Source organism: Gobius niger (genome assembly GCF_951799975.1).
Source record: "Gobius niger genome assembly, chromosome: 5".
NCBI classification, from domain to species: Eukaryota; Metazoa; Chordata; class Actinopteri; order Gobiiformes; family Gobiidae; genus Gobius; species Gobius niger.
This window is the reverse complement of record NC_136856.1, coordinates 19410316-19426340: the sequence shown is the minus strand read 5'-3', so window position 1 is coordinate 19426340 and position 16025 is coordinate 19410316. Positions and strand designations below refer to the sequence as shown.

At 40.9% G+C, this 16025-nt stretch overlaps 1 protein-coding gene across 1 annotated transcript in view; it reads left to right on the top strand.

The window, feature by feature from the left end:
* The first annotated feature begins 12912 nt into the window (after positions 1 to 12912).
* The window catches only part of tsc22d3 (TSC22 domain family, member 3), a 29211-nt gene continuing 26098 nt past the window's right edge, over positions 12913 to 16025 (top strand). The window contains exon 1 of the mRNA XM_079556866.1: positions 12913 to 13580. Within this exon, the coding sequence (XP_079412992.1) occupies positions 13249 to 13580 (332 nt within the window). The 5' untranslated portion in view covers positions 12913 to 13248. The remainder of the gene's footprint in view (positions 13581 to 16025) is intronic.

The following is a 16025-nucleotide window of genomic DNA, read 5'->3' as shown; positions in this document are numbered from 1 at the left end:
TTATTTGAGATTGGAACAAAAAATATGATCATATCAGCTTTGTCATTGTATTTGCTGTTTTAGGCCCTGTGTGTTAAATGCAATATTCACATTCCATGTACCAACAGTCTCAAGAGCCGCTATGGGTTGAGCAGTGTTGGGCAAGTTATAATTGTAATATATTCTATATTAGTGATTACAGCTTTACAAATGTGATAAGTCTGTATTACACATTAAGGTTTCAAAAAGGTAGCTGAGTTACACTACTTTGAGTTACTTTTGGCAAAATATAAACTGATAATAGTAATAAAACCACTCAGCCAAATGCAGTCAGAGATTTCCTTTTACTTCATTATGCCCATTCTCTCATGTTCTGTTTTGACAACATTAACTACACACAACTGCATGTCTTATACACCAGTGTTTATTCAGTAGGAGTTTGGCATTTAATACATTTTATACATTTTTTCTTAATACATTTAAATGTTCTTGTAACTCAAGTTAACTATTATTATTCTTTATTTAAACAGGTGGGCTTCAGAGACTCAATGTCTCATTTGCAAGAGTTAGGTACAATGTATCAAGGTAGTGTAACCCAATTCTGTCTGATCAAATTGCCATAGTGCATTATGTTGTATGGTGTATGGTTCAGCCGCTATGATATTGCTGGTGAATGTTTAGTTTCGACTGCCTTGAAAATGAGGACATGTGGGTGTAATGGTTTAGTGCAGGCTGACGTGCCATTTCATTCTGCGGCTGATTAAGTGTCCCAGCCCACTGCTTCATACAAGTGTGGAGACGACCGCTCCACATGCACAACTAAACTTTTACCAGGTGGGCAGGCCTGGGGATGTGTTGTTCAAAACACGTCAGACTTGAACCAAATATCGAGGCATCTGCAGAGCCGTCTGCCCAGGAAGCATGGTCAGATTAGCAAACCTGGAGGGGGCCGAGATATTCTGGGGGTCCTCTCTGCTTGGGAGGATCTACATGCGGCGTAGCCAACCTGAAAATGAATTGGGATGGATTAAATGGGTTTAAAAGCTTTGGCTCTTGATTCTGATAAGGGTGTTCGCCAGGAAAATGGTGACAGACAGAAGGCTTAGAGTGAGAGAGAGAGTTAGATAAAAGAAAAGGGAGATAAAAGTAAGAAACAAACTTGGACTTGGGCATTTTATAAGGAGGATGTTTTTATGATGTAATTATCTCATACCTTAATTGTCAACAGAAATATCTTTACTGTGAACACCTAATATCTTTGAATATACTGTATACTAGTTTTTATATAATTTTCTTGTTCCACCTGATTTGATCTCAAGGTTAATAAAAGTGCACTCTTGGAAAAGCTCCACTGTAGATAGAGGACTAGCCTTCAGAGAGAGAGAGTCTGCCCACACTATGCCCCCTGAGCCTGTCTGTGTCTGTGTCTATCTCTGCGTCTGTCTGTCTGTCTCTATCAGCTGTCGTATGTGGACCCAGGGATCATTTGTCCTCCAGAAGACACTCCCTCAGCCCCAGCTCACTATCACAGTAAGGGACTAAACTGCCTGTTACTAACCAGTTGCACTTGAGACACCTTGAGTTGTCTACCAATATTTTGAGTCTGTGGTGCGCCTCTTTCTTCCTTTTATTCAAGTAAATTCACATGGGTGAGGAGCAGACAAAATGATAGCATCTAAAATTCACCCGGATGCAAGAAGTGACCTCGAGACATGCCTATGTTTATTTCTACAAACAAAACAAAGTTAAAACATAACAGACATAAACATAACGTGAACATAAAAACACAAAAAGTTGTGTCAATTAAAGGTAGCTCCTATATTCATAGTATAAATCATATGTATCCATTGTTGTTTACAGATTGAATTGCTACTGACTTTCATTTGGTTTGAAACATGCAAAAGTTGATCCTTTTATGTTTGAGGCTGCAGACCCCTGACCCTGGTTCTAGGGACTCGCATGGCGCAGAGCGCAGACTGATAGCGATATGGCAGTCATAATGTGCCAATGGCCATGCTGTCTTTGCTTTGCCTGTTCCCGTCAGACGTCTGAAGCTAAGCAGGGAAGGGCCTGGTTGGTACTTGGATGGGAGACCATTTGGGAACACCAGGAAGCCTGGGTGAATGTAGTGAGTGAGTGAGTGGTTGGTGGTGGTCGGATGGCACAGACTGGCACAGACTTCTGTCAGTCTACCCCAGGGCAGCTGTGGCTACAACAGAAGCATACTACCACCAAGTATGGCAAGAATGAATAATAATAATATGGACACAGTGGCACAGCGGTTAGCGCTCGTGCCTCACAGCTCGAAGGTCCCGGGTTCGATTCTCACCTGGACGGGGCCTTTCTGTGTGGAGTTTGCATGTTCTCCCCGTGTCTGCATAGGTTAGTGGTAGGTTATAAAACATGTACAATAGGTGAATCCTCCAGCCAGGTGTTTCTGACCACCAGCCTGGCTCCACATCATGGAGATGGGTCCCCGAGCGCCAGCCCATGCTGGCAGCTCACTGCTCCTACAGGTCGCCCCATGCGACACTGAGGATGGGTCAAATGCAGAGAACTAATTTCTCTACAGAGATTAATACAGTATAACTTATAATGACAACAGTGTAGCGTTTTGAGAAACTTGGGGATACAGGCTTGTAAAGCGCAATACAAGTGGAAGGTATTACTTTTATTCATGGTTTCATAGACTATTAAAGAGTGCAACAATAACCAGAGCCCAAAAAAGTGAAGATGCTAGATACGGTTTTAAAGATATATTTGAAAATTGTTAAAACACCATTGTGCGCCAAACCAGTGACATGTACCTCTGTGATTTCAGCACTAAGAAGAGCCTCACACAGGGGACAGCCACGTCATGAATTTGGGCGAACATCAAAGCCTCTGATCTCTCAGAACAGCGGCCCCAGCTCCTCCGTATGCACAGCACACAAGTATATATTCAGGAATTCCATGTATGCATCGAAACACATTGCTCTCAACTGGCTCTGTATAATATATCAGATGTCACATTCAGTGCAGATCCTGTATTTTTTGGCAGCTGTTTTTGCCATTTTGATTTTTATTTACTCCCAAAGTCACGTCAACGGGAGACCTTGCACTAAATCACAGTTGGACTTCCATCGCAGTTGTCTTGACCTATGACCCAGGAAGTCTTTGAAACCTGGTCACTCTGCCCCACAACCAACCGAGGGCCCCTGGCACTGTGGAATTTGAGGAAATCCACACCTCTGGGTCAGTAGCTAAAGTAAGCGTGAATAAGAGTCGGCCACATATGGGGAAGACGAGACTCCAACATGCTTTCACTCAACACGCAAGTGGCGTTTCAAAAACATCCTGAGAGAGTTCATAACACATGTTTAGCACACATGCCATGTTCAGTTATAATTTACTGAGTGAAGACGCTTGCATCGAGCATTAAAACAGGGGATTCTGGGAAATTTAGAAGACAGAACAACACTGATACAGTACACCTATCAATTCAAATATACAGTTCAGAGAATATATTATCTGTGATGACGAGCATTATAATTATGATTTGGTAAAACTGAATAGTGTTTATAATCTCCTGTTAGAGTCCAAATTGTGGATTCAAAATGAACACAATTGAGAGACTGAAACTCAAACTTTCATTACTATAAACTTGTTTACATCACAGTTACTTTCCATCCAGGGTACACAAATAGCACTAATTCCCACATTACATTAAACTAAACATCGTTCCCATTAAAAACTGCCCTGGGCTCTTTTCACTCCTCTGATGACCTGAGAGCTCATTAAAGCCTGGAAGGTACATTATGAACATTAACAAATTATACAAACAATTGTGAGTGCTGCTTCCTTTGAAAGTGGAGCCTGACAGCGGGAGAGCACTGGCTGTCGCCAGCGCGCTCAACATACTGGTGTTTGGCAAAAAAAAAGAAAAAGAAAGAAAGGAAAGATAAGCTCTTCACTGAACCAAGGGGAATTAATTAAGAGTGAGTGACAGCAGCCACAAGAGCTGCCAATGTCTTCTTATCATTTGTTTAAAAAATAATACAAATACTTTTGTTTGGTCATGGGAGGCAATTCTGCACCCACAACAGAAATGAAGAATAATAGCCTAAACTGCACTGCTATTATGAATGTCTATCAAACACTATGTGGGCTGCCAGAATAGAATCTCTCAGCATTTAAAACCTGAGCTGTGAGGTATTGAGAGGCAATGGAAAGAATCTGTCAATTTTTTTGTTCCCAAGTAAAGAAATAGCTTTTTCATTGTTGGATTAACAGAAAGTATTTTGTTGAACTTCACTGGGAAAATAGGTTGTATGTGAAAACTTCACCTGAGTTTAAGCAGTTGGAGTTGACTTTGGCGTTTGCCTTCAGTGCTGGTTCAAGGGTGTATTATCACAGTGTCCGTGGGTAAGAAATATTAATCCACAAATTCCAGTCAGTAATCTGGCAGGTTTCAGCAGGAGGGACACCCAGCAACAAAAAGTCGAAAAACACTGTTCGTTCACTCAGGCAACTCATGGCAAAAATGGTGCAGTAAATGAATGAATGAAAAAACAAAGGGAAGCTACAATTCAATTGAATTTCACAAACAACACCAAAAACACAAAAAAATACACAGTCACTTTAAAAAGACAGCTATACCAGGGCCTCCACATTCTCGACTAGCGAATGGCACTACAGGTGACATCAACCATAGAACCAATTACTGTATTCACCGAGTTATTCAAACAGCATATAAAACGGTTCATAAGCGTCCGCAGTGTGGCTTGCAGTGTGTTAATTCCAGCAGTGACAAACATCTCACTCACACTGATCTCGGCCTCCTAAGAAGCACACGCAGAGCACCATTATAGGCCACCTGCAGCCTTTGCAAAGTACCTCTTTTATAGGTGCACTGTGTTCAGAGGTGTACAGTCTGATTTGAACAACATTATTTGCACTTTGTCCATACAAAAACCCAAATTATGCGCCAGCGTGTTTGCCTGGGCAAACAACGCTCAACATTGTTTATGTCCGCATCATCAGACAAGTCCTCTGTCAATATATGCCCAAGATATTTTATTCTTTTAGTAACATAAAACGTCCTCCTTGGGTCTACAGACCAAAACCAAACTTTTCACTGCATTATATTTGATGTCATGCTCCAAGCCGTAGCTTGGACAAATGTTAAGTAACTGTTTCAGTCCAGCAGTGCTCGGACTGAACACAACATTGAAAAAGATACTGAAGCTGTTGCAGTATTACAAGTGAGCAGCACGGTGGTGCAGTGCTTAGTATCTGTGCTTCACAGATCTCTTGAGTTTGGTCCCCGGCTGGGCGGCAATTGTTTTTTTTTATGCCGGATGGGGATGGGGAAAATGATCAGTCTGATTGGCAGACTAGTCAGGCTAAACTAATCTAAACTGGCCATAAACCTAACCCTAAACTTAGGATATTGATGTTTACTAAAGGTTTTTTATTGAGATTCTTTGAATTGAACCAATCAGAGATGGCTGTCTGCTTTCCCTAGCGAATCAGAGGCATTATTTCCTCTGCTGTCCTGCATAAAACAAATCTTGTGTGGGGCACTGACCAGGCTCAATCGCTGGTAAACTCTGGATTTTTCCAGGCTAATTAATCTTCTGTTGTCTATGTCTACCAATGTAGCTTACCACCACTGAGTATGTAGTGAATGTAATTGTCCCATGTAAAGCACTTTGTCACCATGTCTGTGGAAATTATATAAAAGAAGTTTATTAACTGGTCTGGTTTTCCGTTGCCGTCTCTGTTAACCTTATTTTGACCCAGAGTAGTTGCTTGCTTTAATCTGTGGTGTGAACTCTGTTGACATATCCATGACTTGTCTTTCACCAGTGCTGAATGCATCAAGGGCCTGTGGGAATATACCACTCACATTCAACCTTACTGTGGTCTGATCAACCTTAGAGGACCTTATGACAACGATCATCAGTGTCCACAGTCAATGTTTTAGTCTCAGTCTAAATGTTCTTTGTTACAGACTACAACCCACTAAACAGTTTATGCACAAAGTTCACTTTCGATACTCACCTCTTGCAATGCAATTATTAACACGGGATCAAGTGTAGTTCAGACTCATTTTTTGCACGTCATGCGGCTTTCACTATTGTTTATATCAACTCATTCTGTCCCTCATGTCCCTCAGCGCCCATATAGAAAGTGCATAATGCTGTAAATAAACACATCCATTGTGCTGATGCTCTGTAGAGGGCTATGCTCTAAATAGCCAGGAGGATGTGGCCCTTTAGAGTCAGATAAGACTAATCAATACTGATCTATGAGATAGTGAACATCTAAAATAGACCACAGCCACTCTTAGTGAAGAGAGTGCTGCCTGGAGCGGGTCACATACAGTCTGAAATGGAACAAGATTGTGCATCCAAACCAAGGCAATCATTTATTTAAACGTATGATCTGTGTAAATGAATCAAATCATTCTCAAAATAGTGAAAGTGTGTAATATAATAATTGCTCAGAGCTGTTTTGTTTTGCCACCATTTCATGCAATCGATGAATTATTGATTTCTGTTTGCTTTTTACCTCATTTTCACAGCTGCCTAAGCACGTGTTGAGATGAATGTGACTTCACAGCTCTGCAGCGATCAATGCCATGCAACACTGAACAGGATCAAAGCTGTGTGAAACAAGTAGCAAAGTGATAAAAACACAAATAGTACATTTATTCCAGGTATCTCCAGTTGTTGTTTTTTGCTCTGTGAAGTTTGTTTTTAACCCGTCACCAGATTTTGATGTAGAATTTTTCTCAGAAAAATGACAGATGCGATCATGTGTGCTGATTTTTAAAAGCTGCAGTTGAAAGAACATCAGCAGCTTACAGACGTGTTTGAACTCAGCGTATGACACTCAAAGAAGCTTGGATCAAGTAGCGCTCGGAACATACAAGGGTTTACTATTGCAGTAAACACATTTGATTTATATCTTAAACATGATTTCAGTGGGTTGCAAGCAATGGACTAAAGACAGAGCTAAATGTGGAGTTGGTGACAATTAAATAAACTGACAAGGTAAAGACTTAGCAGATTATGAACTGACATCAAAACACTTATAACGGGGTAACGTCAACCTGTCCAGGGACTGCGGGTGGAAAATAGCATTGTTTTTGCTATAACTCTTTTGTGCATTGTCCCTGATCAAATAAGAAATACATTCATTTCAAATTCAAAGGTGTTAATGAATAGAGGAAAGGTCACAAAACTGGAAAATTGTTGCAGATGCAATGAGGACATCTGTAGTCGAGGCTAATATGGAATTGTCTCTGGTGGAAAAGTTCATCTGATTATAATTTACAATAAATAAACTCTCTCAGTAAAGTAGACATTCTCATTTCCCAGCTTGTTTTGCTGCTCTCTGTGTCAATCACTTGTTTTTGTAAAGCCCAATATCACAGTTGCCTCGCAGCACTTTCCACATATTGCCAATTTGATCAAACGAATGAACAGCTTGGAAATAAACAAAGAGACAAATGTCAAACAGTGAAAAAGACAAGCAAATGTAATACAATTGTCAGAATGCCGACAGTAAAGCAGCACATGGAGAGTTGTCCCCTGGCATCCCCTGTCCTTAGACCCTCCTCCTTGGCAAGGAAATGCTGAAAAACCTTTAAAGGAATAGGCCACCGTTTTTACATACTGAGATGTTCTTACCTTAGCTTTGACGAGTTCTTTAGGACCTGTCTGGTCTTCCCCCGTGCCTTCAATCACGTAAACACAGCGCAGACGGCGTTAGCATTTAGCCTCTCCCTCTCTCCTCTATAGCTCCAAAACAGGTCAAGATAGAAGCTACCAAGCTCTTCCACGTTTTCCCTATTTAAATATGGTTACGTGAAGTGTTACACTACAAAGTATAATTACACAAAATTAAACAATGTGGATTTTCTAAGCGGATAAAAGGGGGGACTATAATGTAAGGTGTAGTAATACCAGGAGTAGTTTGGCATCCGCACAGTAAAGTGAAGATTACTGCGCAGTAAAGTGAAGATTACTGCGCAGATTTCGAACTACTCCTGGTATTATTACGCCTTACAATATAGTTCCCCCTTTTATCCGCTTAGAAAATCCACATTGTTTAATTTTGTGTAATTATACTTTGTAGTGTAACACTTCACGTAACCATATTTAAATAGGGAAAACGTGGAAGAGCTTGGTAGCTTCTATCTTGACCTGTTTTGGAGCTATAGAGGAGAGGGGGAGAGGCTAAATGCTAACGCCGTCTGCGCTGTGTTTACGTGACTGAAGGCACGGGGGAAGACCAGACAGGTCCTAAAGAACTCGTCAAAGCTAAGGTAAGAACATATCTCAGTATGTAAAAACGGTGGCCTATTCCTTTAAAGAAAGAAGGAAAACCTTGAGGAGAACCATATTGCCCCAAGGACTACATGGGGCTGATGGCAGTCCGTCAGCAATCTCTATTCATCTTGTCTCTAGCATTCAACATTATATTCTGTACATAATCAGTTTAGCAGAGTTTAATGATACACACAATACTGTCATCAGGAAGAAAAACTTTCCTCCCAAACTGTGGGAAAATGTATGCCGTTATGATCATAATTCATAACAATAGAAAAAAAGGATTGAAAAACAAACACTGTATTTGTTCCATTATGTTGATGTTTTTGAAGAAAGTTAGCGTGCCTAAATCTGCAACTTTGACTGGGCTATGACCAATGAAGTCATTGTGAATAGCACTGCGTCTGACTATAGGGCCCTGCTGGAGGAGAGAGTTCAAACTACTGCTTACCGACATTGATAATTACTTCTCAGGCTTAACTCGTGGCCCGAATCTCCTAACAGCTTCACACAGCTCAGTAAATGCACACCAGGGCTCGCGCTGTACAGCCCTGCGAAGACAGATTGGCCAACTAAAGACTTTTTTTTAGTCACTTCAAGCCCAACCGTTTGGGCTGGCCTCTTAAAGATGACGGGACAGCAAATTTAATCCTCGGGGAGAAGAGAGAAGATTAGGATTAAATATATCTCACTGACCAATAGTGTGGATTTGAACCAATGTAGATGTGAGAGGAAGACCCAGTCCAACCAGCCTTAGTATATATATATATATATATATATATATATATAGGCCTACATTAAAGGGGCAGTTATTTCTGGTATTATTGATAAGACGTAGCAAGTTTTTCCGGACTGAATTTCACTGATTGTTGCCCTGAATATTCCAGATCTTAAAGAAATAGGTCATGACACTTCTTTGTCTCATTGTTGCCATCTCTAAGTAAGAATCCTATGTTGCTGATTATAGATGCAGAGCAAGTGGACCCATAACCAGCACCGTTTTACATCTGTATTGAGATGACGCTGTAAAGATGGTTTGTACATATCGCCATCTAGTGGAAGAACCCATTTACACACATGGCATAGGTGATATATCGTAGCCAGTTAGTATCACGTGACATCCACATAGCATAATTGCCTAGTCATCAACATTGAAACATGATCTAGGCAATTATGCTATGTGGTAGGCTAACGATATGATATGTATAACTTAACATTAAATGCCCAATTCTCACTCCAGATCAAGACGTGCAAAATTCTATATATAACTATATCATACAGCTCATAATAACTTTTTCGGCAACACTTTACATTACGGGCCGGTAAGTCCATGGTACTTACAGTGGTAATTACTAGTAATGACAGTGGTACTTATTGTGGCACTAAAAATGATAACTACTAGTAATTGGGGTTAGGGAGTCACAGAGTTACCCCTGTATCTCTCATTACTAAGAGATACAGGGGTAACTCTTAGTAAGAAGGTTGTACTTCTATTTACTATGGTACTTACTGGTAATTGAAGGATACTACAGCAGCAATTCATGGTTAGTAAATGTGGTACTTCTTCAAACAGAAGTAATTTCTAGGATTTTGTGACTATAAAACAACATAAAACAGCATTAGGGAAAACAAGAAGTACAACCTTCATTACTAAGAGTTACCACTGTTTCTAGAAGTACATACCTTGTAATTCTCACTATAGTATCCTCTAAGTACCACAATAAGTACCTAGAATTACCACTGTAAGTACCACCATAAGCACCACTGTAAGTACCACAATAAGTACCTAGAATACCACTGTAAGCACCACCATAAGCACCACTGTAAGTACCACAAGTACCTAGAATTTCCACTGTAAGTACCACCATAAGCACCACTGTAAGTACCACAATAAGTACCTAGAAGCACCACTATTATTACTAGTATTTACCACAGTAAGTACCACCATATTTACCTAGAATTTCCACTGTAAGTACCACCATAAGTACCTAGAAGCACCACTATTATTACTAGTATTTACCACTGTAAGTACCACAATTAGCACCACCATAAGCACCACTGTAAGTACCACCATAAGTACCTAGAAGTACCACTATTATTACTAGTATTTACCACTGTAAGTACCACCATAAGTATCTAGAATTACCACTGTAAGTACCAAGGACTTACCGGCCCGTAATGTAAAGTGTTTCTCTTCTCTTCTCTTTTTCAGCTTATAAAGACACATCATCGCAGTGGAATGAAAGCAGATATAGCTGATATAGCATTAATTTTCAATTCGACATGAGCTATTCTATGGGTTAGTAGTACTATAATAAGATAAAATACAGTTTTTAGTTGTAGTATTGGCAAAGAACATTTAACATATACATTGGACTTTGGAGTGAGTACAAACTGCTGCTTATCTGCTCTAGTGGCAATAAATGTCCTTTAAAAAAAAAAGGCACCCAGCCACAGTGTCGGCATTCTTCTTCCTCCGCCATTTCACTGACACTCAATCTCCAAAATCTATTACAATGTATAAAAATATATGCCTTTTCATGCTATAGTTTTTTTTTTCTTTTTCAATTTAGAGAGTGATTCTGATTCTGATTCTATGACGCTAAAAGTCCACTAGAGGGCAGCCACAACTTAGATTTTCATCCTGTTGCGTCCATCCATACTTCTGCCAAACCGTTCCAGCCTGCCTGCCCGAGGACATTATTACACACTCAATAAAGCAATAGTCAGCCATTTTCTCTGCTTAATTGATCCCAGTGCTGCTTCACAATGTGTTGCGTGACATTTTGCCGCGGCTGAACGCCACAATAAAAATACCTCTGAGGAAGACGTGCTCTTTGTAATTGATTTGTTGCGGTGTTCTCGTTGAGAGACCATCTGTAAACAACACGCAGTGCACTTGTTGGTCAGCGGCCGAGGTCAGTAGTGCATTCCTGTCCCTGTCTGCGTCTCTATTGGCTGGAATGGTACTTGCCGCGCTGCTATTTGCCAGTGCTTGTGAAACATTCTGTGTGCGAGACAAGAGGAGCTCTTTCCCAATCCGGACAAATGCAAACGTGGAAATTGACAAACAACACGGGAAACCTGATAAGGATTGTTTATGTTGCTTATGCAAGGCAGTAAAAATATAGTGGATCCTTCCAACACAAACAGACTGCAGGCCCAGCAAACAAAGGTACATTTATGTAAGCTGCATGCCGAATTATGCCAATAGATTTGATTATGTGATATGCACAGTGTTTTAGCATGGGCTGAGGAGAACTCACAAGATGATGTAGCCTGTATTTGAAAATGCGTAAAAACCCCAAATTAGATGTGCATGGATTTATGGATTACTGGTAATGCAAATCCAAGAATTTCTCACAAGAAACGCGAATTTAAGATCTACAAGTCATCGTTATAGAAATACTCATGTTTGCAAGTGTCCAACAAGTGCCTTTGTGGGACAGGACAAGCACAGAGTGAAAGGCAGGGAGAGACATCCAGAGAATGGTCAGAGCAGGACTCAAACGGACAATGCAGACGACATATATGCAGCAGCCCCAACCACAAGACGATCAGCCGCACATTAGGAATGGGCCACATCGTATCGCGAGAGTATCGCATATCGTTGTTGCGACGTAATTTTTTTGATATCGTCGGAATTGTATATATCGGTGTGGACACGATATAATTTATGTTCCACTCAGCTCCATCAGAGCAGCATAAACACTGACTGTAGAACACGGGGACAGTCAAATGAAAAAGGATGTAAACTGCTTGTGTAGATCAATCTTTCCAATATTTTTTCGTGATATAGATTTAAGGCCATATCGCCCGGGCTCTAGTTTTTAATATTCCACAACACGAGAGAGAAAGCTATAACTAACTGGTTAAAATGCATCACCAAGAAACAATATGTTGTTGTGAATTCATGGTCATTGACGGCTGTACCAAAAATCCAGGATGTTTTCTAAAATCCTAACTGATTGGTTAGTTTATTAACCTCTTAACTGCCACCTGAAAAGAGCACATTTTCTCAAGTTCAGCTTTACTCAAATCTAAAAGCCTCTCAACTTTCCCGCCTGTAAGCCAGTGTAACGCCTCATTTCAAAGCTAAGACCTTCAAAACTGATCAAAGATTTTTCCTCGCGTTGCTATCACTTTTTTGTCATTTTTTTGGGTCACTTTTTTCAAGTAGCTTCAAGATTTAGGTCAGGGCGAACTGGAGGATATGTGCTCAGTTAAAGTCAGGGTTAAGAGATTAAAGTAAAAAAGAAACTCCCTTTAAATGTTTTTATAGCACAGACAGATGATCCTGGCTCTGTGTGGGCTGCACTGTTCCTCTCCAGGCCACTCCTTGTCCTAGAGCAGAGTTGGCCTGCTGAAGTGCACATGTTTAAAGCGTGCTCCAAACTCCCTCTTTCCTATTCCGTCTGCTCTCCTTCCTCTTTCACTGGCTTCTCAAAAGCCTCAGACTGAGGAAGGGCAGGTCTTGGCCACCAACCGGCACTCCTTACAACCAATCAGAGCTCTTTCCACACCCTCTCCCTGTGTCCTGTTCCCTCCCCGCTGTTGTTTCGAAGCACAGCAACAACCGAGAGGAGGGGAGGAAAAGTGCTGGGCAGAAAAAAAAAGTGATAAGCAGTAGGCAGGCCGCTTCTGGGTTTTAGCTTCCCTGCTGGAGCACAGTGTGAGAGCGTGGGGCGTTCACTTTTTCACTTACTACTTGCCACAGTAGCAACAGCGGCAGCGGGAGCGGTGCAGCGTCCGGCCGGGAACAAAGGGCTAAAGGCGGCCAAAGCACTGGATATAAACCTCAGGGAGAGAGGCAGAGAGGCAGACTGATTGGCCTTGACTAACAGCCCTTTATAGGACACTTCATTCAAGAAACCCACCTCGCAAGTTCATCCTACTTCCTTTCACTTCTCGTGCACCTGTCCTGAGCACATCCTTCGAACCCTCCGAGATGTCAGAAGATGAGTGCCGGTCTCCGATTGGTCTGGACTGTTGTAGCTGTTGCCTAGATTTGGCCAATGGCATTGATGATTCTATGGGAGGCAGCGGTGGTCCAGGTTTAGGGGCGCTGCCGGGGAGCCCCACCAGCCCGACAGTCACCCACTTCCGCCAGCTGCGCCATCAACTCATGTACCAGAACCTGAACACAGACAAACTCAACACCATCATGAGGCAGGATTCCCTGGAGTCGGTGGTGCGAGATCCGTGCTTCCTGCTCAATGAGGGCATCTGCAACAGCAACATCGACCAGACCATGCTTTCCATATTGCTCTTCTTTCACAGGTATGGCATTTCATCAGCTGATCCTGCTGTCAATCATTTTGCACACAAACAGCTGGAAGTAGAAAGAAGAGGTTATGATTTAGGGTAGGCGGTCCACAACAAGTTATGACATATTATTTGTTTTGACACACTGAAGCTTTTGTTTAGGATGAAATTGACGAAAGCACAATATTCTAAACACCAATGCATCCTTAGTCCCATCTTGGACATTCCATACATAAATAAATGAATAATAAAAACATCAACGTGTTTAGCTCTCAATTGTCGATTCTTTCATATCTTCACACCTCGCGCATTTGCACAGCAGAGTGATAATAACAGATGGTTTGCGGAGACTAATCACGTTTCTCAGCACATCCCCTAAAAGGCTGACACAAGTGTTTACTGCCTTGGATTAAGTACAGGGTATGCAGGCAGGATGCTCATTTTGATTATCTTCCAGAGCGAGCTGTCATTATGAGCCCAAATGGAAAATAAATAAATAAATAAATAAATAAATGTGTGCAGGATTTGAATGCGTGTGAGTGTGAAGTAAAGATAACTTGAATCACCAGCCAGATCAAACAATCAGTAAAGTAAATGACCAAAAGTACTGGCATCAACTGCAATGGTAAGACAAAAACTTTGACTTGTTGAAAGCGCTAACTACCAGTGTGACATCTAATTTTATTCCAGGCAATTCTCTCGAACTCTGCAGCTCTAGAGAAATGTGCTGGTCTGCAGTGGACAGTGGTCTGCAGTGTCTTTCAAAAGTTCTTAATACAAGAAGTAAGAACTTGTACTGTGACAAATGATGTCCACGAGTGTGACGGCTGCTTTTTGTGTGTGGGTCCATAGAGAATAGATTAACTGTAAGTGAATAAGAGTTCATAGACTGGAGGCAGGTGGACATAAAGTCATGGCAGAATGGTCTTTTGACACAATAGCAATGTTTACTGCAGCAGTGATTCAATTAAACCCGGCTCTGTAAAGTTTGAGGTCAATTACTCCAATTCCAGCATTGGAGTGTGTGTAAAACAAAGTTTGGCAGCAAACCTTGCACTGTTTGTGAAAAACCCAAAGTGCTGCTTCACAGTGTCTGTGCCAGTTGGCCCAATGCTTTGGCAGCCACCAGTCGCTCCTGTCTCACACGAGTCTCTCTCAGTCTGCTGCAGGTTCCACTCTTCACTCAAAGTGAACAGCCATTCCCTGATGAACATCACACCACACTTTCTTAGACGTCTCTTGTATTAACCTGAACTTTTACCTTCTGTCCTTAATGTGAGAACAGGTTATATCATACCACGATAGCACCTTTATCTCTTGCTAACAAAGACTTTCTATTTTGTTCAGGTAATAATTTACCTTTGCATACGTCATATTGATCTAAAGGTTAAGTTTTCAGTACAACTTATCAGTTTGGGCGTATTAGTTAACATGAACTTATGCATCGCATAAATAAGATGGGGCATATACTTCAATTATGCAGAGATTATAATAATATTATCAGGTATCTGAAAGTTGTGTACCTAATTTACCCCCCAATTTCACCACATCCATGATAAATTATCAGCTCTAAACTGATAAAGATTTTTTGTTTTGAAGTTGTTATGGAAATCTGGTGTCCAATCATCAAGCATTATTTACACAGGTTATCTCAGAAATGTTCTAGCCAGAAAGTTATCAGACAGTATCAGATGTACCCACTGACTGTTGTGTGTCGTGCCAAACTTCTGCCAAGAGGGCCACATTTTAACCCTGTGCAACAAGTATAGACTCCTCCTCTGCTCGTGCTGTGTGAGCTCTTTATTTATACAGATAATTTATTATACAACACTTGGTTGTATAGTTTATTTCCAAAAACAGATAAGTGTCATTGAGAACACATCAGCAGAGGCCTACAAATAATGCTTTCCGCTGTCAATGGAACACTGTTACAGTACAATAACAATGTTTTTTATAAATATTTCTTGATCAAATCCACTCTCTCTAACTCTAGTTCACGTAGTAGAAACAACATGAAAAAACTTTGATTTTCTCAAAAGCATTTGTAGTCTAGTTCTGGGATAAACATTTACCTAGTTTTGATCTGTTCTCTAAACTTTCCCTGTTGTGAGGTTTGATAAACAGATGGCAGATTTACGTCAGTCTTCAGTTTATATATTCATTTCATGTTTATTGAGGGAGATATGTTTTTGCAAGTGCTTTGTTGCAAATAAATAAACAAACAAATGGATTATCTGAATTACTGTTTTTGGATCCCTGATAAAAAATACATTTATACTGCATGTGCTTCAGTGGCAGAAGTAAAAGTGCTGTTGTGTGTAGTTAATGTGGAAATAACCCAAATGTGTGTGTGTCAGCGAACTTGACATGTTGGCCAGGGCTGTGTGGGCACACCTTTGCCGTCGGTCAGTGCGGTTGCCCAGTCTGTGCCAGCTCACTGTTTGTCTGACAAACAGTTTT